The 25535-nt window shown below is 39.6% G+C and overlaps 1 protein-coding gene across 5 annotated transcripts in view; it reads right to left on the bottom strand.

Moving 5' to 3' along the window:
- Nucleotides 1-25535, bottom strand: part of LOC135163998 (complexin) — a 149187-nt gene that overhangs the window by 52326 nt on the left and 71326 nt on the right. For all 5 annotated transcript variants that reach the window (XM_064123936.1, XM_064123935.1, XM_064123938.1 and 2 more), the window contains one exon: nt 14342-14440. In XM_064123936.1, the coding sequence (XP_063980006.1) occupies nt 14342-14396 (55 nt within the window). In that variant the 5' untranslated portion in view covers nt 14397-14440. The remainder of the gene's footprint in view (nt 1-14341; nt 14441-25535) is intronic.

Here is a 25535-nt window from a genome sequence, read left to right as displayed (position 1 = left end):
GAGGCAGTGGTGATGGGCGCGAAGAGGGGAAGGGAAGAGGGCCGGAGTTGACTTGCCCGCTTTCCCGAAAAGCACGTATGCACTTGGCTTTGTGCCAATCTCATGCCAGCATGGCGGTTTAACGCTTGCCAATGCCTTCCCTTCGCTTTCTAGCCCACGAGGGTTTTTTCAAGCCTTTGTAATGAAAATTTCGGATGTGAAATTATTCAATTGATTAATGGGCTTTCCTCTCCCATGAAAGATGATTCTTCATAATGATTGGGTGGGCCATAAGTGACTCGCGAGTGAGGGGGAGAGAGAGAGAGAGAAAGAGAAGAAAATGAATTTTAGTGGAGACTTTTATTTCAGTCAGCCAAATCGATAGCAGTTGGAGGTATAAATGTTGAAAACAAACACAACAGTCGGGTAAAATACGAGTGCTTTTCCCATGGGCAATTAATAGACTGGCGTAGGATATGAACTCGATGAAAAATGTCCAACGGTTATTACGTGGATCTAGAGTAACTCCGCGATCATTATTTTGCCGTCGCTACCAGACAATCGTACGTTTTCTTTTCATTAAACTGTATTTTTTAAGAATTTCTGGTCTTGTGTTTAGGACCCACCTCAGAACGCTTCGCAAAATTGTTCATTTCATCGGCTGGGGAGTAGACTTGAGAATTTAATCAATAATTATCATTATCTCCTCGAGAGATTGCTCGGTGAAGGGCATCACGCATATCCCTATTACCCAAACAATTCAGTGACTGCAGCATACCCCGGAGGAAGACGTAAACCCCGGACACGACAAATAGCCCTGGGGAATCGGTTTGCCATCGTCCCTTTCCCCCATCCACTCGCAAAGTATTCTACATAGATATATTGTGTTATACCCAAAGCCACACGACATCACGTAGGAAGGAAGGAAGGAAAGATCAAGACGTAAGTAAACCGTTCCGAAGTCACGACCATTCGGAATAAAAAAATATCGGGATACACGCTTATTCATGACCACCAGGTCTATCCCGAGGGCATTTTCTAACGACTCCGACAATTTGCGCACGACAATTGCAGATTGTCTGGGGGGAAAAAAAATGACCGAGAGGAAATGCTGATGCTGAGGCTGTACTTCAACATATCACTGGATTTCCCCGAAAAAAAATTTCTCTTCAGTCAGTTTTTGGTTTACATGTGTGGGTAACGCTTGGGAGTGTTTGTTGAATTATCGAAAAAAATGCAGAAAAATAAAGCCACAAGATGTATCCCAAGGGTATGTTGTAACGACTAAAAAGATTAGGACTTTCCATGTGCTGTTTGTTGGAGAAAAAATGCTGATTCAAAGGTACTATACCTTACCCCCTACCTTCCTCAGAATAGTCGATAAATTCTCGCTTTTGCAATGTCGATGGTTTTGCCGTCTATTTTTCACTCACACTTTTTCCCATTGAGGTACGTCGGCGGAGGGGTTCCAGTTGACGTGATCCTAGGGGTTTTGGCTGGTGGATTTTTTCTTCCTTTACCACCCTACCATCCCTATCGTCTGCGGCTACGACCCACCGATATCGTCCAGAACGTGTTACCCGCGGACGTATTCTTGGTAGAACGAGGGAACACCGAAGGCTCTCACGCTCCATTGGGCAGCGTCTCGTATCACATGTTCCACTTCCCCAAACTTTGTGCCAGTTTTTTACCCCTCGGGTTGTTTTTTTTTCCGACGATATATCGAAAAATAGAAATCCTCCGAGACACTTTATCTCCAGCTAATTTTGACGCTGAGGTTTTTTTTTTTGCGTTTTTATTCTTCGTATTATTGACGAAAAGTCGGAATTCCAACGAGGGGTGGGAAATCGTCGTATGAAAGTGTGGTAAGTTTTCTAGCACATGGTAAGGAGTTTCACGAGTGCGGTGTCCCTCAAGACACCTTACTTCCTTTCATTCTCAGCCAGCAATTTGTCCGTGTGCTCTTATCACACCGCAACTCTGTCGAGAGACCCACGTACCCGGGCGACATACGTCTTATTGCCTGCGACAGCTGTGCAGTTTCTCAGTTTTTGGCCTGTGACCTCTGCGTAAGTGTACCATAAACTTTTGGCTTTAATCGAGTAAGGCTCTCTCGAATATTCCCTTCCTCTTTGCCGTTGTTTTTTCACACCCGAGAAATTTTCGGAAAATTCAACATGGCTCTAAACCGATTATAAACTCCAAAATCCTGTAAGTCTCTAGCGCTAGTCAGGCGTGATGGCTGATTCGATTAGAGTCAAGTTTTCGGTCAAGTTTCGTACTGCCGTGGAGGAGGAAAGTTTTACCAATGGTGAAAATGGAGGGAAAACTTTAGGTGAAAATATTCGTGAAATTTTCAGGTTTTTAGTTCAATTTTCTAAAGGTTTTTGCTCTAGAAGAGAATTGAAAAACTAAATTTGCTGGATTACTGGCTAAGCCGAGTCCTTCTTCACGTGAATGATGAATAGGTTTTTTTTGTGTGTGCGATAAAAACCCTCGACATTCACAATCAACGCCACTCGGCCGAGATAAAGGGTTGCAAGTAATTTCTCATTAAGAAAACAATTATTCCGACTCTCTCCCTGCCCTTTTTTTCCCACTTCCTCGACCTATCGGTTAACACACTTCCTGGAGATTCTCATCTCTCCCAGAATCATCTGGGCAGTTGTGAAAACTATTTCCCGCCGTAAAAAGAGAAAACTAGAGGTCGTGAAAGAGAATGGAGGGGGAGCAATAAGTCGACGTCACTTATTGCGAAACTTTATTGCTGACTAATGAATACTAATGAAGCCAGTTCATGTTACAGTTCAGATGGTACGTATAAAAGGTGGTGAATTGTTTTAACGTCGGGGTGGTTCGGTATTAAAAGACAGGACGTGTCTTTGATCAAAGTGAAAGATGAAAAAGAAGCTTGAAGAAAGTAAGGGTAGAAAATCGATTAAAACCTCCAGAAGAAATCTCTTCTCTCTCGGGTGCGATTTTTTTCCTCGGCGGGGGGGGATTTTTTTTTTCTTTTTTTTCACCGCTCGTCTACTTCTTATCGATGAGTCGTTTTTTACTCGTTGCGTCGTTATCAGGATTATTGTACGTCGTGAATGAGCGTGTAAAAAAGGGAGGCGTCTTTTACGACAGAAGAAGTGGGAATGCAATCAGAATATGAAATGGAAAGTCAAATTTGTGGGATGGACCCTTTGCTACTGCGGAAAAATGAGGAAAAGTGGCTATGATACTATTCAAGCACGTAATACCCGATGAATAGATGCATCGTACCGAGGTAGATTATCGACATAACCTTTCCCCTTCATCCCCTCACTTACTGCCAAGTGTACGGTGATCTTGTCTTTCTTCTCATTCTCCCCTCCCCCCGATTATTAACGGAAAAAAAAAGTGAAAACGGCAAGTGGAACGCTATCGACTCCTATAACGAATAGGGATTTATGTGGGATTACCCCTAGGTTTTCTTTCTACGCGGAATGATGGGAGAGAGAAAAGCCAAGAGGCCACTGCAACGTTTGCAGGAAAATTGAATTTGATATTTTCCACTGGGTGACGGGGAAGGGGCTTTCTCGATGTAAATAATATTTTCCAAATGTCATTTTGTATTCATATGGACTCGTAATTCACCAGTATAGGGATATTTCTATATCTACTCAGAAAATATCCTGGTTGGCATTGTTGGGTGATTGTGCCAGACATGAATGAGTATGAAAATCCATCTGATTACAGCTATTCACCAAGCTGATTGAGCATCGATTCAAGACTCTGATTCATACGTATTGAAACTTACAAAGTGAGGTTGATTTTGTGCAACATGAAAAATAAAGTTCGTCTAGTGATTTATTGTGGATTTGCAGCAGTGAATGAAATGATTGCACTGATTAAGTGACTATCAATCATCGTTAATCACTAGTCGATGGTAGGCGGTGACTAAGTATTGATGAAGATTCGTGGAACAACAATTTTTACTCTTTTTCAAGTAGTTGTACGCAGAATAAAAAATAATTTGGTCAATCAAATACTCTGGTTAAAAGCACTTAAAGCGACGAGGCTTTGAATGGTAATTTGGGACACGTGGTTGTGCGAAACAAATAGAATTGGCAAAATTATATTTTTCCCTCACTGTGATTGAACGTCTATGGAGTGATCGAACGGATTAAAATTGCAAAGCCAAATTGGTTTGGCGCAAAAAGGAAAATAAGGTACGTCTAAGGATTCTGTATTGGCTATTATGGATAAAGTGGATTCGATCTATTCCATTTTATTCGATCTAAATGAAATTAGATTGTCCGGTAATAGGCAACTCTCTTTGTGACTAGTATCGATCGGATGAGCGAGGAAATTGTGATTAATCACAATTTCACTGAATTTATCTGAAGATTTATTCCACTTCTGTGAAGTATATTAAACGAACAATTGCCTGCACTGGATAAAGACAATGAACTAATTATATTGATTAACCAGCTTTCTCATCACGCCAATCATCGTTAATAACAGAACTAAAGGATCCGCTGAAAATCGATGGACTTTTATTTGATCTCCATGAAATTAGGGGAGGTAATACTCCACACAGGATGCACATACCAATCCACCAATGGACAATGGCTGGTTCGTTATCACTGGAATATCCGTTAGCGGGCAACTCGAAATGGTGCGGTATACGCTTAATAGGATGTACGTACGAGACGAGGGGGATTCGGGGGAGTACGAGGGATAGTAGGATGAGGCTATAAAAAGAAGTGGGTGCCGAGCGGAATAGTGTGGCGCCATTTGCCTATTTATTCACTATCCAAATTGTTCATGTCTATGCGTTGCCTTTGTACAATGATTCGTACATATCCTCGGTAATCCTTGGCGTCTGTATGTATAACGATGGCGGCAGTCATAACCCCTGGAAATGGTCTCCGCACCCGGCAAATTTGCCACATCCTGTCGTGAATACCGAACATCAAGTGTTTCATGATTGATAAATACTTAGATATCACTGTTGGACATGTTGACCTTTTTTTTCTGGGAAATTGTGGGGGAATAATTATGGGAATCGGAAAAATTCAGGTCGATATGTTCATGAGGTTCAGTCGCCTAAATTTCCAGTCAATCCAGAGAAATACGTGTGAGAAGAATTTACTATATAATTTTTTCCCTTCGAGGAGAATTGACAGTCACATTTCTGGCATCTTCTGCTCGACAAGTGTATTGTCAGGGGCATTTCCCGATGAAATTCACAAACGCAGGCGTTTCTGACACGTGAGTGCATCTCAACCTAATGCTGACCATCGAAGAGTTGCATACGGTACCGATGGAGGAAGCGGTGGACCTCGAAAATGATTTACGGTTCCATAAATCGTAGCCATCCCCGCCATTTGCTCGTTACGCGGCTCAGCGTGGATCTAACTGGTAGAAGTATTCAATGATGTCAACTGCAAAGTGTGTGTTGGATGGTTAGCGCTGAATATTCCTGTGGAAGTGTACCTCGTGTGTATTTCCATCTGCTGGTGTGATGAACACTGTCCGAATAGGATTTGCAAAGGCTTCACCATTGATCCCAGGATATATACATATCTCGGATAGTAAACTTGAATGTTCCACCGAGAAATAGCACTCGTAACAGAATCCCGCAGAATACGGAGTTAATTAGTTGTTCACTGAGCTCATTTGACACATACGAAATCCCTGTGCGGTCAAGTGTCCATCGATATAGATTGGCTGATCCCCCGATTTGCGTAATTTTATTTCAAAATATTGATTCCATCTGTCCTGGTCACATTATATCATCCGCGAAACGTCAAAGATATTCGTAAAGGGAGATAATTGTATGGTGAAGCTAATTGGTTGGGTTCAACACCTAATTAATTAATTTCATGAAGAAATTACAGGATCCAATTCTTTGTTGAATTCGATGCACTCAACAAATGAACTTATGACCGTAAAAATCGCTTTTTCGGAACCGCAATTTTACTCACGATCGCAAAAGAAACTTTTTTAATTATTCAAGCACAATTCCTGTACAAGAATCAATAGAAGAAATCAATCGAGCATGCAATATTAATTAGTATTGCACTGAGTATCATTAAAGGCACAAGAAATCCATGTGGAGTCAAGTGTTGTTCATGGATGTTGCGCCATTGATCCCAAGATTCACCTCATTTACTTTCAAACTATTGATTCTATCTGTCCTGATTATTGATGAAACATTATTGGTGGGGCTCGGTTCCGATGGTTAAACCCCGGGAAAAGCTTCGAGGTTAAGGTTTAAGGATAGTTGAGCAAAGCTGCCGTCTTATCACAAACTCTGCTCATCCAGTGCTTCTCCATTAGCACACCAATCGTCCGAAACCACCCGGGCCAATAGTGCGAAACGAAACTTTCCATCCTCGAGTTCACAAGGTGCAATTACTTGTATATTAGTTACGATAGGTGTTGAGGTAGAGATACAGAGACGACGTAATGGATGGTTTAGTTACAAGAATAGTTATAACAATGTCCAAGTGCCTTTATATTTTTCATTTACTCAATCGAATCGAGTGGAAGAGTGATTTTACTTGGGTTATAGACATTTACGATTTGAACAGCGATCTAAATCAAACTGCAATAGATACTTGGACATCCTTAAGGTGCTTAAAACAGATGTCATCCCCATTCGTTCGAGACATCTCGAATTGTCTGAGATTTAAACAGAGATCCCTCTACCCAAGAGCCAAGTACCTCACCCATTCCCTCCACCAGTGTACCTAGACAACCCATTCGTATCCGTCGTCCAAATAGACTCAATACCATTTCCGATATCGGTCTGGAAGAGTAAGATTCCAGAATCCTCAAGAAATGAATCCGTAACCCCGGAGTAATCTCAATCCCATCCCGATTCACTTGCCGCATCGATTACTCCGTGAATTAATCCACACATTTGCCCACTGTCTTAATTAAAGCAGTCGCTGATTACGACAACGATTAATTACATCCTACCCTTTGCGCAACTCTCGCTCCTTGCATCTCACCTCTCAAAGGTCTTGGAAAACAGAATCGTCATGGTGTTTACTCCCCCTTCGGTCCTCCATCCCCTCTGGTGCCCCATCAATTATGCGTTTCAACTTCTGACCTTTCGGCTTTTGTCGGCAACAAGAGCCCCTGGAAAACTATCCAAGTGGTCGCACTCCTACTTTGGTACATGAATATTAAATAATTCAATGCACAAGCGTGAAGAAGAATAGCTAAACTGAATGATTAATTCAATGGTGAAAATACAGAAATGAGAATTTTCATGAATGTGAAGAATGGTGAAAATCGATCCTGCTCAGCGAGATTAAACGACGATAAAGCCAAGTAGAAATACCACGGTGTGGTCAGACGAACGCTTAATTCATACCACTACCAATCCCTCCACGACTCCAACGTGGTAAAGTGTTCCCGTAACGAGCAAAGTTTCTTTTGTCCATTCGTTTCGAAGATTAGCTCTCCTCTGACTTCGTACGTTTTTCTTTCTTTTCTTGGGTTTTTGTCCTCAGTCGAGGGGAATATATACGAGCCATGGAGTTTTATTCACGGATCAGAAAGAGAATGAACAAGAACACTCGCGACCTTTACGTGCGTCAAATATCAGATTAGGTTTATAGATATTACGATATTTGAATAATCCAAAATCATTGAGGGCTCTCGTACTACCACAGTGCGATATAAGTCATGTGAAGAGGGATATAAAATTGATGGGGAAAATTCTGTGGATTCTCTCACTCAATCGACGTAGACCGAAGGAAAAAAAATTTATTGGAATGTTTTTCTCTCCAAACGAGGACTGTGAACTTTAGTCAATTGCCAATAATTTTCTCCGGGTAATGACAGCATAAATGCGATTTTTTTAAGTCGATTTACAAACAGGAATCGCTCCTAAAAATTGGAGGAACAATAAATTAATAATAGCCATTTGCGTTCACCGTTTCCCTGTTCACTAAAAAATTGCAAATGAAATGAGAATTGAGTTAAAGAAAATTCTCTTGACAGAATAAATTTTTTCATCAGTTTATCTATTCGTAACTCCGGTCACTATCTTCGGGCGATTTAATTGAATAAAATGACGCAACGGTACGGGGAGAAAATGTTCCTCTATTGGAAAATTCATAGACATTCTGTATGAATATTAAAGTGATCGAAGTTGGTGCGTTATGGTATCGTTATCGGTCGGAGAATCCTCTTGACGATCTTCTGGTTCCTACGATTCATTCTCTTCTCTCCTCCCCCCCCCCCGCCCCTCACCATCGGGGGTTATTCGCAATGTCGACTGGCGTAATTTTCCTTCCCGGTCTTCCTGGAATGTCATTCTCATCCTGTTCCCTCAAGGAGGGTGTCCGTTTCCACTAGTGCACGCTTTAACCCATCTCTCCTCCCCCAGACTATATTAAGGATTCCATCTCGGCGCTATGTGAGAGTGAAACGGAGAACATTCAAGTGCTAACTGCAGCCTGACTCAAGGGCCGAACGTCGTAGTTCATACTATTCTTGTAGGGTGAGCCGCCCCAGGTAAATGAGCATTCAACGCATTCAATTGCGTTCTTTCAAGACGAGAAATGGGGGAAGAAAAATCCCCGACACGCGCTGTGTGTGACGCGCTTTATTAAGTTTAAATTACGGTGGGTGAAGAAGTTCTGGCTGATGCTGTCGAGACTATGGATGATATTGAGAAAGAATAAATCGATTGAGGGTATTGTGAATGATGTTGGGGGATGGAAAAATATATATGAGGAATAAAAAATTGTGTACAAGTCTTTCAAATTAGAGAGAGAAGTGTTTGAAGTATAATAAATTGATTTTGAATAATTTCCGAGTCATACAGAGAGGAAAATTTTGAATCCAAATTTCCCTACTGGTCTAGAGAAGTTTATCGTCGCTCAGTACAAATTAATTCATGATGCAGTTTACTGTACTCTAGAGAAATTTTATTGTAGGTTAGAGATGGTTTATTTTGATAAACAAGAAAATTGTTTTACCGGTAGAGAACAAATTACTGTCGGTCGGGTAAATTTTCTGTACGTCACAATAAAATCTCTCTAACGTAGAATAAAAATTAATCATTATATGTTAATTTTTAATAAGTCTCAGGATAGAAATGAGGTGACGATGATTCATGACAGACTTTTACAGAATGGCAGGGTAATTTCCATCGGAAATTTATCGCCAACACCTTTGACACACTTGGTGCATTTCTCTCAGTATATAATGATGAGAGTAATTTGAGAATAGCCATCAACTTCTCCCCTGTATATCAGTAATTCACGACTGAGTATAAATATGAATAGCAGAGTAGAGCCCATTCGACAGAGCGTAAAAGTGAAATTAACGTATTCATTAATTAATCGACATTGAATGCATTTGTATCGTTATAATTTCTCATTATATGAAATACTGAATCAGTTATTTATCGGCGTTAATTGCGACTGGAAAATAATTTGGGAAATCTGCAAAATGTTTTCCAGTAGCTTCGACAGGAATGAAGCTATTGGTTCTTAGTAAGAGAAGTAATTTGAAAATGAAATTCACTTGTTCTCCAGTGCATGAATAATTCAAGGGTGTTACAGGTATGAGTTGAAGTCTAGAACTTTTGAACTCGATAGAGAGTAAAAATGAAATTAACCCAATCATCCCTTAATGAAGATTCCAATGCCGGAAGATCGTTACCAGTTCTCAAATCATCATCAAATTCAACGGAATTTCTAATGGACAGACAATTGTTATCAGAATCGTCAAATAATTCAATAGTGTTTACTATTATGTGGAACTGAAAAATGCAGTGCTATTTAATCCACAGAAATCACCTGATTTTTCAGTAACAAAATAAATATTTTATCTGAATGAGTCATAGGGAAGAATTTCAGGATTTTTTACTGAAATAATGAAATGAAAATATTCAACAATTAATGGACATTTGAGTGTAGAATTTCATCGGAATTTCTCAGCAGGTAAAACCCTAAACCAATAATTTATGGATTAAAATGGAAAATGCATATGAGTGAAGGGAATAATATTAGAAATCTCGGGAAATGTTGGATTGGACGGATCGTGGTATGGCGCCACTGGTGAGGTATTTCCAAGTATTGACAGCTGGCTTCGGGTACTGGTGAGCCAACATTTAATTAAATATCGGACCGAGGCCATTGCTATAACAGTTCATCCCACTTTTAATCGGACGTATATGTACGTACATGTGTACTTGTGTACGCAAACCGTCTGTTGTGGAAATCCATATCGGCACAATAACAGTCGAAAACATGGAACGAATGAGTGCCAAAATAAAATTAAAAAAACTTTTATTGAGGGATTATTTATTCTATTGAGTTGAGTGTAATTTGATGGAGTTAAAAAATAACTTAATGGGGTGAAGGCCATTTTTTAAACCCATGCATTAAAAAATATGAGGATTGAGATTTCATTAGCGTTATTTTATAGGGCTGGAATATCATCGATTGATGGATGAACAGGACTTTCCTTTTAAATTCATAGAAGACTGGGGTTGATGGTAACAGTGTTCGATAATTGTTACTGAATGTCACTGTTGAATTGAAAAAAAATATCCGATGGAATGTTCTGACAAGACACTGAGAATGACAAATTTTAGGGAAATATAGACAAAAAGTGTTTACGTTCCATTTCAACATGAAAATATTTCTAAAAACAATTTTCCAATTGTCTATTGTGTAGGGAAAATTTAATAAAATATTATTGGATCGAGACTGAAGTATTTCTAGAAACTCAGTCCGATAAAAGCTCCAATACAGTGGGGCGAGAGTTACTGAAGCATTCCGTTTGAAGACTACGCAGGTATAATATCGTTAATGGCAAGAGTTGGTTAATTCAACAGGGATGCTCTTAAGAAAATTGACTCTGAGTGATGTTGCTAAATTATTTTACTCCTCGAATTGACAATTCCAGTGTCAGTCTCGCCAAAAGGCCCTGATAATAATGAGTATTCGACTGGTTAGGGGAACAATTTCAGTAGAACTGAAAATAAAGCTCGAAGTCTACAGACAGAAAATTCTCCATAAAAGTCCAAATGTGTGTACGGTATTTCTAGGTTTCAGTGCACATCAAAGGGATGAAGAAGACATGTATGCGGGTGAATCGTGAATATATATACATCCATTGGAGCTTAAAGGATCTGACTTGGAATTGGGTCGAATTGGAAGGGAAAAGGGGCGCGAGATGTACGCAGGTAGAGAGGGGCGAGGAGGAGGAGGAGGAAGGGGGAATTCTACCGTCGTATCATCTCTCCCTTTTGGTTGAGCCTCTGGGTCATTATACGGATCTAACCGTCCCTTTGGAAATTATGCCAATCTCTCTCGGAGTAAAATATCAGAAACAAATTGTCCCAAAGTGAGTTCAATGCCTTTTTCCCTGATTTTATTAGTCAATTTATATTTAAATTTATCTCCAGTAGTGCACCTACGTAAAAAATCATTCTTCTGAATCTAATAAAAATTATAATTCAATTTTTTTTCCATTATTTCGAGATTATTTTTGTTACACGGCAATAAACTTGTTTATGTGCTCGACGGAGAAAAAATTAATTATATTACACTGACAGTAAAAGAGTTTATTGAGAAATTCATGTTGCTCGGCTCGAGAAATTCATTTGATAATCTAATATATCAATGAAATCTCTATTCTTGAAAAATTTTTTTTTAAACAAAGTAATATCCACATACCAGACAATATTTATTATTACCCCGAGAATTTCAGGATTAAAATACCTCGAGTCTTTCGGGGTTAACATGAATTCTCGGCATACTCAACTCGCAGTTGATATTGATTGAAAATCATGCATCGTTATATAATATATCGATAGTCGGCTGTGTGGTTAGTGGTCACTATTATTAAATCACGCAACTCCGATAGCAATGTGTGCTTGTATCTCTTGCACGTTACAAACAGCTCATGTGATCATAGTTATAATAACGTCGATGCTGTAATCAAATGGTGCACTTGGAAATGGAAGGGTTGAAATCGAGTGCATTAGCGTCATTGGAATAAATAAATAAACTATACATGGCAGACTTGTGTTCGTGTCAGAATGGCGAAGAGAAATTGTACGGAGATACGAGCAAAAGCCCGGAAAATTAGTGCGAGAAATCGAGGGAATTCGTTATAGAGTAGTGTTGCGGTTCAATTGATCCAGGATTTCAATTAACTCAGGCGAGTGTACGGAGACCCTTGTGGGGCACAGGACAAAAAAAAAAAGACGAAAAATAAATGATAAAAGAAGATGAAGCACTCGAGTGAAACGAAACAGGTGGTGAATGTGAGGAGGAGTCGATAGTTAGTGGTGGTTTTCAGTTTACAAAACCTCGGAGCTTGCCCACAACTCCCTTTCCAATGGATCCTCCAACCATCCACTCTTTTCTAATTCCCTCAGCACTATTGACCAGTACTCGTCGAAAAGTCTCCACTAATTGTTACCGACAGAGTCGAGTGTGTCGTCTCGCCAGTACAATTCGATCTTGTGCGCTCAAATAGGCGGAACTTTCCGATAAATAGAAAACTCGACACAATCGACGTGTACGTTAACGTTGCGAATTGTTACCTTGGAATACACTTGAGGAAATGATCAAACGACTATTCCTTTGCCACTGGATCCGTCAATCGAAATAATTCGGCCCTAAAAGGCAACTAACTTCTCTCGATTAAAGAAAAAAAAAAATGGACCTCATCAACTCGAAAATGAATACTCAACTGTCCATGAAATTTTCTTTTACTTCAAACCGTACCATTCGAGATGTTTTTCCTACTTCCCTTTATGTTTTGCCCAAGTAATTTATTTCACAGAACGAAAAATGCTCATGTGAGAATCTGACGAGTGAGAACGCACGTTCGAGGGGGAGTAAAAAAAAACCGAGTCCTGTAATTATCATAAAACTAGGTAGATCAACGTAAAACAACCGAAGGGGATATTGCACCGTAAAGTCTGGCATGTTGTAAACTGCAGGCTTGGGTTTTTCCTGCAACAACCATCTCAGTCCCCCCCTCCCAATATCGTATATTTCCATTTACCGAAAAGAGAAGTTCGTAAAGCTGTGGAGGCCATCCAATGCTTTCAGCACAGGAATTATATATTTTTCCCTTTTTTTTTTCTCGTCCGAGGAAGATGATATTGCTATCAGCTCATCCGTTACATCTGAACAGTTAGCCCACATGTATTATGATCACTAGGAGTTGGGTTGTCGGTGGAATGTCACTGGCAGAATCTAATCGGATATTATCACGGGCCATCGACAAAGGATGCCATTTGCCGGCTACCCCTCACGTGTTATATCAACTATCTCCGAATTAATTCAAACAATTTGAATTTCAGGAGTTCTGGAGATGTTTCAAACTGACTGAGTAGTTATACACTGTAAAGTGCACTTCGCGGCCAAACTTCTGTCCGCCATTGTGACGAATTATCATATTCTATGTACGTGGCAAATGATGCCTCAAGTCATATTTCATTAATAAGAATAATTTACCGGTGTATGGGTGTAGTTTAAACGAGCGCAGTGGTGAATGTAAAAGTGGTAAAGTGACTTTGGTCAGGCCTAGAGTCCCTCAACCACGCGATAAACCTCGAGTCATGGTAATTCATGGAAATTTCGGGGACATCTCCAGCCATTTATCCAACTCTGTTCCACCCTCTCTCTCTTTATCGCATCAGAGTATCCACGAATTTCCGGTTGCCAACCGGGATAGACCGAAAAGATGGAAGGGAGGAAATCGATCGATCGCTGTAACTCGGTGAATGTAATGTTACGGATGTGTTTTCCACCCTGAACTAGTCGACAGAATTTCATTGGTTTCATGATTGAATTCAATTAAATTGCTTCAATTAATGAAAACCCCCCGGTTTTTTTTTGACCATTTTATTTTCTTTTTTGGGACTTTAATTATCATAAAACCAGTCCGATGAAATTGAGGGAATTCGGGGGTGGTTTATCGATTTTCTTGTACAGCCAGCAGCACAGCATTTCGCAGGGCTTTTTAAATTAATATTAGTTGAACTTCAATTTTTATATAATATCAGGAAAAGATTGCGAAAGTCACTGAATTTAAACATAATATTCTGTAAAAATTTCGTTCTAGTCCCATCGTCTTAATTAATGGAAGCGTTCACTTCCCATCGACTCGATTTTCTTTTTTTTAACTTTACCCTTCGTAAAACCACGTGCGGGAGGGATTTTTCCGAGGACGAGTATAGGAGCAATCACTTGAATCTCCTGTGGAATTAATGGAAAAGCGGTTTATCGAGGACTCTCGATTACTTTACTTTGAAAATCGAGGACTACCGACGAGAGAGAGGGTGGAAGAGCCACCGTATAAATGTACCTTGAAGTCATCTTTCTGCACTCACCTTTAACGGCATTCAGCTTGTTTCCCACCATCTGCTTCGCCACAAAAGCTGCCATTGTTGATCCTGCGAGTCTCTCTCCGCTGTCTAGTTACTTTAATTCTGCAAACAAACGGGAGAATCATTAGTTATTCTCATGGCGAAGGGTATTGAAATGTTTGTGACGGGTTGCCACGGTAAATCCGATTGTGAGACAGTCTCTTTCACTGACTGAAGTAATTGGAGAGAATATTAATCTCTTCTTTGCTAATATTACTCAGCAGCTCGTGCATCCTTACGTCAGAGTAGTAAATCTACCATCAATGAACTCATACTTCAAATACAATACGAGTAGTTGAAGTGAGAATGAATGTCTTGGTAAAAATTACTAGTCAATAATACGAAACATGATTCAATGTCATTCTTAGTTATTCCATGGCAAAGGACATTGATAGATTTATCATAGGACAACCCCACATATCTTATTTGGAGGGGTTCGTGGCCATTCACAGAAGGAATTGAAGGGAATATTAATGTTTTTTTTTCTTGTGTTACTCAGCAGCTTATGCATCTCTACACCAGAAAAGAATTTTTTTTCTAGATTTTAGAAAATCGAGGGGCTGAAACTACAATTTTTCTCCCAACAAACTCAATACAATTGTCCTGAAAATACAATTTTTTACCCCAAGGTAATCAATTAGTTATTTCCATGGCAAAGGATATTGACAGATTTGTGGTGGGTGGTCCCTACAAATCCTATTTGGTATTTTTGCCACCCACAGGAGTAATTGAAGGGAATATTAATCTCTTCTTTCTTGATATTACTCAGCAGCTTATGCATCCCTACGTCAGAGAATTAATTCCATCATCAATGAACTCATTAATTTCCTCTGTTTCCATGCTTCCGGAAATTACAATCTCGTTTCTCTCCTCTAATGTGGCCCTGTGGTAATTGAAAAAGGGACGGTGATATAAATCTTTTTTTTTTTTCCTGGTCATGATAAACGATCAGGGAAGTGAATACGAAGTTTCAGGTTTTCCCTGTGTATTCCCCTCATTTTTTTCTTGTACATTAGAGGATAAAAGTCAACAAACAAAACCATTGCGGGGATGCTGAGATGGAGTGTCAGAGGAGCCCAGTATGCTGAACCCACAGAGGTGGGGAAATCGATAAGAAAACACTGGGGCAATGGCTGAAGGGGGTGGCAAGGGGATGGATGGAGAAGCAGGAGGAGAATAACAGAGTGAGAGTCTGGATGAGTTTCGAGGCTCTGGCGCCGAGACGTCGTGGCGTCGTTTGATTTTCCAATAACGCGTGACAACATCTCTCGGTCTCTCTTGCCATCGACCTCTTAATGGATAAACCTCGACGTCACTTGCACCATCCCAAAAGCATTTAATCATAATATATTTGTTTTCATACTTCGGTAGAACGTGTTCGTCAATTTTTTTTCCCCTCCTACCCTGTGAAGTGAATGGAGGAGAATCTTTTTGAAAGGTAGTTCGTGAAAGAGGTCTCCGTTATGCCCTACGTCATGCAGGATTCGAGTGAATAGAGCGAGAGATTTGGTGGTTCGGGGAGGAGAATAGACGTGAAAATCGTGGGGGGTAGATATTAAGGTAATCCAAGTTGCTTCCACAGTTTGGTCGTCGGATGGAATTATTATTTTTTCAAACATCCATTTATTATTAATGACGACTGAAGAAGGACTGAAAATGATTTGGCTTATTTTTTTTAATGATTCTGTAGTCTTATAAAATATTACCGAGTGGTTGGATATCGAGATTGAAATTCTGCTGTGGTTAAATAATAAAATGATTGTAAAATATCCGATGACTTGGGGTTAAATGGAATTCAAATGAAAGATCTGGCGTTGGATTACTAAAGTGGGAAAGTATTTCACTGGAGAAAAAATAACCGAAGTACTTGGATATCCTGAAGACCGAGAAAAGTCCACAAAAAAAGGAATTCTTGATTCAAGTGGAACTCTGCTTGAATGAAATGAATTCCAAATTGGATTCGCTTTTCATAGAACAGTCTTTTTTATATTCAAAATAGTTTAAATAATTTAATCAGACCACACTCTAGTTGATATACGTAGAATTGAATCAAGACACGATCTACTTGAATGAATAAATTTGTTGTTTGCTGTCAGGCGAGTGCCATTTGTATTCACAGCTCTGTTAATTTAGATTGATTAAAAATTCATGGAGATTCAGAAAATAAACTTTTCATTGCTAATATCCCACTGTGAGCTTTTAATCACTAATAATTCACGGAATAACAATCTCGATAATAACTTGAGATCATAATTTAAACGTAATAAGCGCGTCAACTTGGAGCAATAGTACGGTATAAAAGTCCAGGCTCTTGTTTTATGAATAATACATTTGTAAAATAAATTATTCCTAAAATGAGAAAAGTTTGCCAGTATTTTGAATAAAAATTCACTTATCTCGTGTCAGTTTTCTGGGAAATATTCGACCGAGATTTTTTTTTCCTCCTGTCATTGTCATTCCTCCATTGATAGTGGGAGTATACTCAACGGGATTCTTGATATTGAGCGAGAAGGAAAAGAGGGTGGAGGGTGGGTATACACTTGGATTGAGTGCCACATGCTGGTGGCTAATTAATTCAACTGGAAAATATTGAGTGCAGCTTGACAGAGACGCCTTATGCATGGAGGGAAATTTCTCAATAAAAATTACCTTGCCCCTTAATAATAGTGTATTATGAGCCATCCATCCTCCCTTCTACCTCAACACTTGGTAAAAATTAAAATGGGGTAGTCAAATTTTATTCTAGTTAAGGGAAATTTTATACTGACAAACAAGAAAATTAGTGAGCCACTACAGAAAAATTTGCTACGAGTCAGAATGAAATTTCTCGACTCCAGAACAAAAATTAATTATCACATATTAATTTTTACTAATTTTCGGGATAGAAATGAGGTATAACATAACTCATGATACACTTTTATAGAACTGTCAAGTAAATTTTAACAAAAATATCTCTCCCTGCACTTAAACCAACGTAAATGTCCCCTGATTTCTTGAGTAAAGATACTAAATTAATTAATTAACTTTTAAATTACCTCAACTAGCTGTTAAAACAGTCACCAAATAATTTTTTTGGTAAAAACTTTTCCCCCGATAGACAGTAATCACGCAATAATTGTTTTATTTCCACACCCCTACGCCTAGCAATCTCCGAACCAACAGCAAAATTCCGACTTTTAATTATTCTTATCCGGAGAAATATCAATATTGATCCGTCCGAATGCCCCGAGATTTTCATCTATCCCCCCATTACGGATTATAAAAAATTCCCCATTCATCCGGCAGGAGCTGCTTACGATAGAATATATTAACGAATTTCGGCTTTAATAATTCTTTCATTATCCTCGTTATCAGAAATTGGGGGAACAAAGCTCGAATGATTTTATTTTCCGACTGAAACTGGGGAGTGATTAGAGACAATTTCACAGGTACTCTGGGAAGTATGAATGCGTAGATTGAGATTGTGTAATAAAGAACATCTCGTGGGTATAGTCGACGAAATTACCCACTTGTCCTGTTTTTCCCATATCGCGTCATTTCCATTTCTCGGATAGTTTTCCCTCGGTTAACTGCAATTTTTATTTTCACTTCTACTTCGACTCTTTAAGTGCACTCTCAAGTTGATTGGGCAAAATTGTATTGAAATAGTACAGCGAGAAATAACCCCAGACTTCGATTCTATCATTCAATAGAAAGAGAATTTTCGAAAGAAGCCGTAAAAAGGAGAGAATGAACCACGAAATTTACCGAGAATATACGACAGTGTGAGTGTGAGTTTTTAAACAATAGATAAAAATCGGTGGAGACAATTTCAACTGATATATATAGAGTCCGGTCGTTGGAAGACTTGTGGAAAAGCAGGATGCGGTCCCGTGAGAGGCATCTCTTGGATAAGGGAAGAGAACAAAGGAAAAGAAGTGGAAGAGGAAAAAGTGAGTTTTTCGGGGCGGGTGGGGAGGGGAGGAAAGAGAAAAGCCAGTAAGAATAGAAAACGTATTGTCGTATCTTCGAGGCTGCACTCTCTGGAGATTTTCTGGGATATTAACGATCTGGTATTAGAGAATTCTGCTGGGAGGTTCTGATCGCCCACCAATTCATTCTTTCACTCGTCGGGAAAGAAAAACTAAGAGCGAAAAAACACTTTTTTTTTTCATCATTTTTTTTAACCGCTGCCTTGGGAAAAGTCGGGATTCTTTACTTCTCAAACGTTGAGCCGAACTAATTCAGCCGACGAATTGCGCGAAACTGGCGGTTAATTAATATTCCTGAGTGTAGCCCCTCATAGTTCTCAGCTGCGAGTTCGAATCATAAGAACAAAAGCGAACGATTCGATGTACTAACGGGGTGAGGGGGAGAAACGAGTGGTAAGGAGAAAAAAAATACCAAGAAAATTTGAGAGACTGACATAAAAAGAGAAATAAAAAGTGGGAGTTGAGTCGAGGGGTTTCATACTCTTTCCGTATAATTACAAAAAGACAGACTTTTCATGGATTACCACCACCTGGGGTGGTCCCCGCGGGGGTTTTATGTTTTTATGCATGGAATACTGAATTACGCCGAGAGGGAGGTAAGTTGTGACCCTGACTTGACTCACAAACAGTGCCTCGGACCCCTGGGTACTATGATGGCAAACGCGTCAATCTGTTATACCAAAAGTCTTCAAGATCTCTCTCAAACTTCCATTCATTGATCAAAATACCTCGAGAGCTCTTCATTGAATATTCATTAGCATTCGTTCGGTTGTTTACACTTTGGATGCTGACAAATTAACGTGTCCTCTCAGTTGTATCAAACGAAAAGGATAATTGTCGCTGGAATAGTCGATAAAGGGAATTCTCAAGATTTCTTTCACATTCAAAGTGCCACTGAAAAATTGTTCAATCGAGAGAACTGAATGTTTTACAGTCAAATAAAATATTTCCTTTAATAAACTAATTTTTCTTTCATTCAGAGGAAGCTTTAATTAATAGAAACAGGATTTTTGTTATTCAAACCAATGGGAAATTGTTTTTATGAACTGTGAGGTGTTTATAATCGAATATATCATTACTCGATCGTATTACAAATTAAATCCCCCGTTTGAAAAATTTTTCTGCTGCTCTGTCTATTTTTTTTCTCAGTTCTGCTTTCGGTGACAATTTCGTAAATTGATATAACTTCACCCGGGATAATAACACAATGTATCGATTGCTGAAGTATCGAAGTGCCGTAACACAAAGTCTTTCATAGAGAGACTGAGCATTCCGTGCACGAAGTGTCGTAAAACTCTCCGGATATGAGACTTTTCATGTTTCCGAGGAAAATATTCGATTTTCAACTTCTCAAGGCATCAGAAATACGTGAGACACCGTCAACATTCGATTGCGACTATTCGGTAATTTTTGTTCCAACCGACGTTCACCTTTCCAGTGAAATAAATAACTCATACAGCACATAAAATTAGGAATTTTAATTCGATCAATTAAAATGATTCCATTACGGACAAAAATCAAATAATTACACAAGTTCGCCGGCTTCTAATTTTAAAAGATGTTGAAATGAAGAAGGGATTTTCAAATTGAAGCGTTTCATTTAATTCAAAAGCATTATTTCCCTGGATGTGCACATCTCCACTGAATTCAACTACTCAGTCTGGATATCTCTTTCAGAAAGTTAGTAGCGTCTTGAGGAGGGATCATCGCGAAGTTTGGCGGATATCCGTACGGAGAATATAGAAAAGTGGCAATTGTCCGCCGACTCAATGGAATTGCCATTCAAAGTCACCGAGTTGAATTTAATCCTCGAAATTCAGGGGAAATGAGCGATAGGAAATCCCTCAAGCATGCATATAGCAGCAAGGTTAATAAGGTTCTCCGTATCCCTTAGCTATCTAAAACCCACTAGAGTTTTAACCAACCTCGAAAATTTTCGGTCATTCTTGGTACAATGGGATTTTGGAATGGGGCAAACTGCTGTGCGAATAGTGTATATAGAATGGAGGGATAATATAACGCTCACGAGGAATATTGCGCAAGTTAGCTGTGCGCCAGACGAGGTCCAGGGTGAGTCGCAAGTGAGCCCAGAGCCAGGTGCAACACTCGTGCAAACTCGTGATTCCCTCCAATCGATTTGCCAACTCAAATGGCTTTATTATCATCCCCACCTATTTCTCGTGTTATACGTCCATAAAGTACAAGTTACTCTGACCAGTGCAATTCATTTTACTTTAATCAGTCTATATCTTCATTCCACGTTAATCAGCCTTTATCAATTCAGATCTACGATCAAAGCGAGGTATTATTCATGAAAAGTTATAAAATTAAAAATACTACACTCTTAAAATAAAAATTGCGAATTTCACGGGGGAAATGGTTTGAATATTTTAGTAATAAACAATTAAATGTTTCCTCGAAATTATTCAACGTACGATGTGGACAATTACCCTTGATTTCCCTGGACATACCCATCAAATCTTCAACTCAGCTATTTCTTTAAATTTAATTGTACCCAAAACTTGTAGAAAGTTACTTAAAATCATCCCAGATATGTAAAATGGAATTAGAACATGAATAGCAGTCAGAATCCTCAAGATCAACTCCAGACGTGCAATACTATCGCGTATTACTCAGCAGCTCAACTCCAAGTTTCTCACTGAGAAATAGTCGGACTCAGTATTTGACAGATGAAGGTAGAGCCGAGGAAGATGTGTGGGTAGAATTAGAGACACCATCTGTCACAACTTTGAGAATGAAACCGTTGGAAGCTATCACGAATGTAAAGACACATTACCCCGTTGAAGATCCAATTAAGCGGCATTATTACCAGACTATTGTCATCCATTGATATGCATATGCCAATGCACCCTGTTCACTATCGTCCTCCATCTTCTGGATGGATTTTAACGAAATAATGACTGCTCAAGTTGCATTCAACCTCTGGTTTATTAGGTCACCGGTTGATGCTATACACCAAGAAGACGTATCGCTTCAGCTTGGCTGAACAACAGCGAGCAAACTTGCTCGGGGCTTCTACCAGTTTGCTCACTTCCTCACTCTCCTTAACATACAGAAGATACGTTCAGACAAACAAAGTACATACGAAGGTTACACGTGCTTTGGTGTACACCCCATTCAAAATCCCTCTCTGCGTTCTTAACTCAGGAATGCAGTGGGGTAAGATCCAGGAAAGGTCAACTATCCCTGGCACGGAGGATCATTAAAGTCCTTACCCACATCGGGTTGGTAACTGGTGGGGCCGCGAAATAATATAAAGTGTGCTTTACAACGATGGGTCCGATGGGGAGCGGAGGGTTAAGCTAATAATAGAGAAAATCAATAGGCTCACTGGGTACTCCAAGTGAGTTTCTCAACACACGGTGTAAGCCCTAGTCGTGTATATTGGTAGCGGCCGTGGGACAGTGAGGAAGAAGTGATGAGACTGAATTATTCAGTCAAGAAACGATTTCTGGTATAGACACTTGATTCTTTTAAAAAATTGTCCGGTCAGGGATGACGCAGTGCTTCAGTCGATATTCCAGGGGGGTAGCAAAGCCGTCGACGAATATGTGAATCATTATGATAAATGAGAACATGCCAAGTGATGTATAGAATATGTAATCGCAGTAAATCGACCTCCTCCGATTACCGGATTTTATATTTTTGTCGAATATTCAACGTTGTCGAGTCTTTCATAATTTTAAAGGATGGGTTTTCCAGGATTTCAATTAGCCGTCCGGTTAAATGTTGACTGTTAACAGTGAACGGATAAATACATTTTTCACAACCGGAGATACGAAATATTTCAGCATTCAACACTTTTCTTCGTCTGGGTGAACCGCGCTATTGAAACATGTTTCGAGAGTTTCCTTGAAAGAGTTTGAAGAAATTAAATCTCCTCTGCGTCTAAGAGGAAAAATGCGGAAAAATAGGGGCCATACGGTGGTGAGGCTAAGCGTCCCTCGCCACCTCAGTCGCAGATATTTTCCTTTGAACAGGAGATGAGGTATTTTCCGAAAGGCGATTATACCCTCAAAGTTTTCCACTTAAACATTTTCTCATTTTTTTTTCAACGGTTTTTTTTTTTTTCATCCATCAGAATCCACCGGAACGCTCCTGACGGCGAGTGTGTCGTTGGTTCGACGAGAGGGACAAGATCCCCCGTCTGGGATAACGTCTGTCGACGTCGTTTCGGTGAAGGGGGTCCAACGAAACGAAGAGACGACAGAAGCGATGCATTTATCACGTGGCATTATCCCGGTGTAGAGACCCGACAGAGACTGATGGGACTGAAGTCTGTTGAAAAAGACAACTTCCATCATCTTCGGAATGTCTCTTAATTAATATTGTTGAAGGTCAAGTTCACAGGACTGACGGGAATTCGCTTATACGAGAGCTCTTGGTGTAAATGTCATTCCACATATTCTGAATCTCTGCATCAACTGTGAACGAATGTATTCCAGGGGATCATGAGTTTAATCCGTACTTATTCAATCATCTGGTGAGCGGTAATGGTTTCTCTGGAATATCACTATTTGTTCGAGGTGCCTCAACTAATTCCCCGAGTCACCAAATGAGTAATGAAGAAAATGAGAAATAGGATGTAGTGGTATAATTTGACGGAAATTCGTGGTGTGAGAGGAGGTTTACTGGTCGATATATTACAGATCGAAAATTAAAGAGAAAGATAATACGGAAGCCCACTACTACCTCATAGAAATTTATCGTAACTAATTGGGATAAGTACATTACAACTGAATGGTAGGATAAATTCTATTAGCGAAATGACTATATGGAGAGTTCAAATTGTATCTCCGAAGTTAAACATTCACCTACTTTGGAGAATTTCCACTGGAATATCCACCTCGATGGCCTAATCCAATCCGATAATTTTGTATACAATCATGATGAGTGTCCCAATCAATATCGAATAGCATATCTTGTCCATTAAGGCTATTTGTATTAATGTATGTACGTGTCTATGTACGTATGTATGTATGTATGTACACAGGGTGACGTTTCCTCCTTGATTAGAGAATTCACACAGGGGGTGGATAAAAAATGAGGATTTCAACGCTGCCAGAATTGTTATAAACACAAACAAACAAAGACAAGAGAATATTTTATTGACTATTTGCTGGTCAATTAAAATATTAATTTATTTTTCCCCCCATAAAACAATAATATATGACTACGAGTTTTTTAACATCACAGTCAGGACTGAATTCCTTTTCTCTGAAGTATTATGCAAAAATGATTGCAGTACATAAAGAATCGTATATAGTCATCACATCACATTACTTGATAAGCGAAGTAGGGGCTTTAGAAATCGTTACCCGGGATTTTTGAAAAGTTGATGATTTGAGGGAGCGCATTGTCTGCCTCCCCTTCAGCATGAACTTATCCCAGAATGTCAATTGGGTCAAGACAATCATGGGGAGTTAATCCACCGAAGGGAATCTCCTGGATAAATGAAAAAAGAAGAGATGAAATGGATATTTATGGACCAGAGGGGGTGACAGCGGTATCGAGAAACCGTCTGATACACTTTCGGGAATGAACGGCATTGGATCGGCAATTTGAAATGTTGGAGGTACCCGGGGACACCCGGAGACCTATACGTATGACCATATATATGGCTATATCACTATGGATTTGCGCTTCGAGACACATTCCGTGAGCACTTAGCCACCGTTCTCGCATCTTTCCAATGAAAAAGGAAACGCCTCTCTTAATGATAATCATTAAAATTTCATCAGACTGAGTGCTCGAGACCTTTCTACCTGCCGGAAAATGCCAGAAGTGAAGGAAGATAAAGAGGAGAATGCAAAGAATACAGTAAACAATATTTTTCGACTTGAAAGTGACGTACAGGCGTACATAACATCGATGAAAAGTCGAGAATTAACGAGCAAACTCGTTCCAGATTTGAGATTCTTATTTATGGCCCCTTTCATACCGGGAATACCAAGATAACGACTAACTGCCTAATAATTGGAATAGTTCTCGAAGTTTAACTAAAACTTTTATGATATATCAGACAGGGAAATTTTTTTTTTCTGTCACGGGATGAAGGGGGGGGCTGTATTTTCTCAGCTCTCGGTGAGCCCAAAATCCAGAAATACCAGAATGATACTCAATTTAAATGTCTGCCAGAGCGAGAAAAAAATATCTCTTCTCCGATTTAACGGCAGATATTTTCTCGTTTATGCTGGGTGCGTTCTACCTCCACTTCGGAGGCTCCCATCGTGCCAACCCCCGAGGCGTCAACGATGTAAACATCACTAAAATTTTATACCCATCAAGAGATCCACCGAAAACTTTCTTTAATTTCAATTCTACAGCTAACGTCCCTTGAACCACTCAAAGCGAAAAAAAAACGTTTTTTCCTCGACGTTGAAATAATGGACAAATTTTCCTATATTTTTCAATAATTGATAAGTCAATTAATGGTTAATCAGTATTTTAAGATATTTTCTATCAACGTTCGCACTGTTATCCATTTGTGGGATAAACCAGTACCGAGGGAAAACGGAAATTCTGTTCATCTGCTGATGGAACCATTGACAAGAAAATATTTTCCTCTTAGAGGAGCATCACGGACGGGTGGATGGATCGTTATGAGAGGACGTGAAGTTGCTGGAAGGATATGTCACGTAGCTCCACAACATAGTGGGGAATGATGTGGAGTACAGTGCGGTTGTCGAGAAGTTTAAATAGAATTTGCGCATTCCTCTGCTTTGGTAGCGTATACACGAGACCCAGAGACTTAGTTATCCCTCCAACCTTTTCTCAACACTGCATACTGATGTTGTGTGTGCTTGTGTGTGCCGATAGCTCCATATTGTTAGGCAAATATTTTACACCGTTAGTTCCGACTCCTACTCTCAGCCAAAAGCTTGCCAACGTATAAACGCGTCTGAAGTACCGAGAGGGAAGTGTCGTATGGTGAAAATGGGCTCTTCTAAGCGCCAGGTGTTGATTCTAATCTAGAGCTTGAAAACACCAAAGCGCAGGCTGAATGAGAAAGATAAAGGCTTTCAATGTTGCTATGTTTCGAACAACTCGTTGGTGCAAAATTTTCATTGCACTGGAGCACTGGAGTGCTACTGCTACCTCGAGTAATTAGCCTCCAGCAACTGGAGAAATTTTTCATTTTCTATACTGTTGGAAAGTTACCCTTC

This window comes from Diachasmimorpha longicaudata, chromosome 6 (genome assembly GCF_034640455.1).
Source record: "Diachasmimorpha longicaudata isolate KC_UGA_2023 chromosome 6, iyDiaLong2, whole genome shotgun sequence".
Classification (NCBI taxonomy): domain Eukaryota; kingdom Metazoa; phylum Arthropoda; class Insecta; order Hymenoptera; family Braconidae; genus Diachasmimorpha; species Diachasmimorpha longicaudata.
Note: the sequence above shows the minus strand (reverse complement) of the source record. Positions and strands in the feature narration are given on the sequence as shown.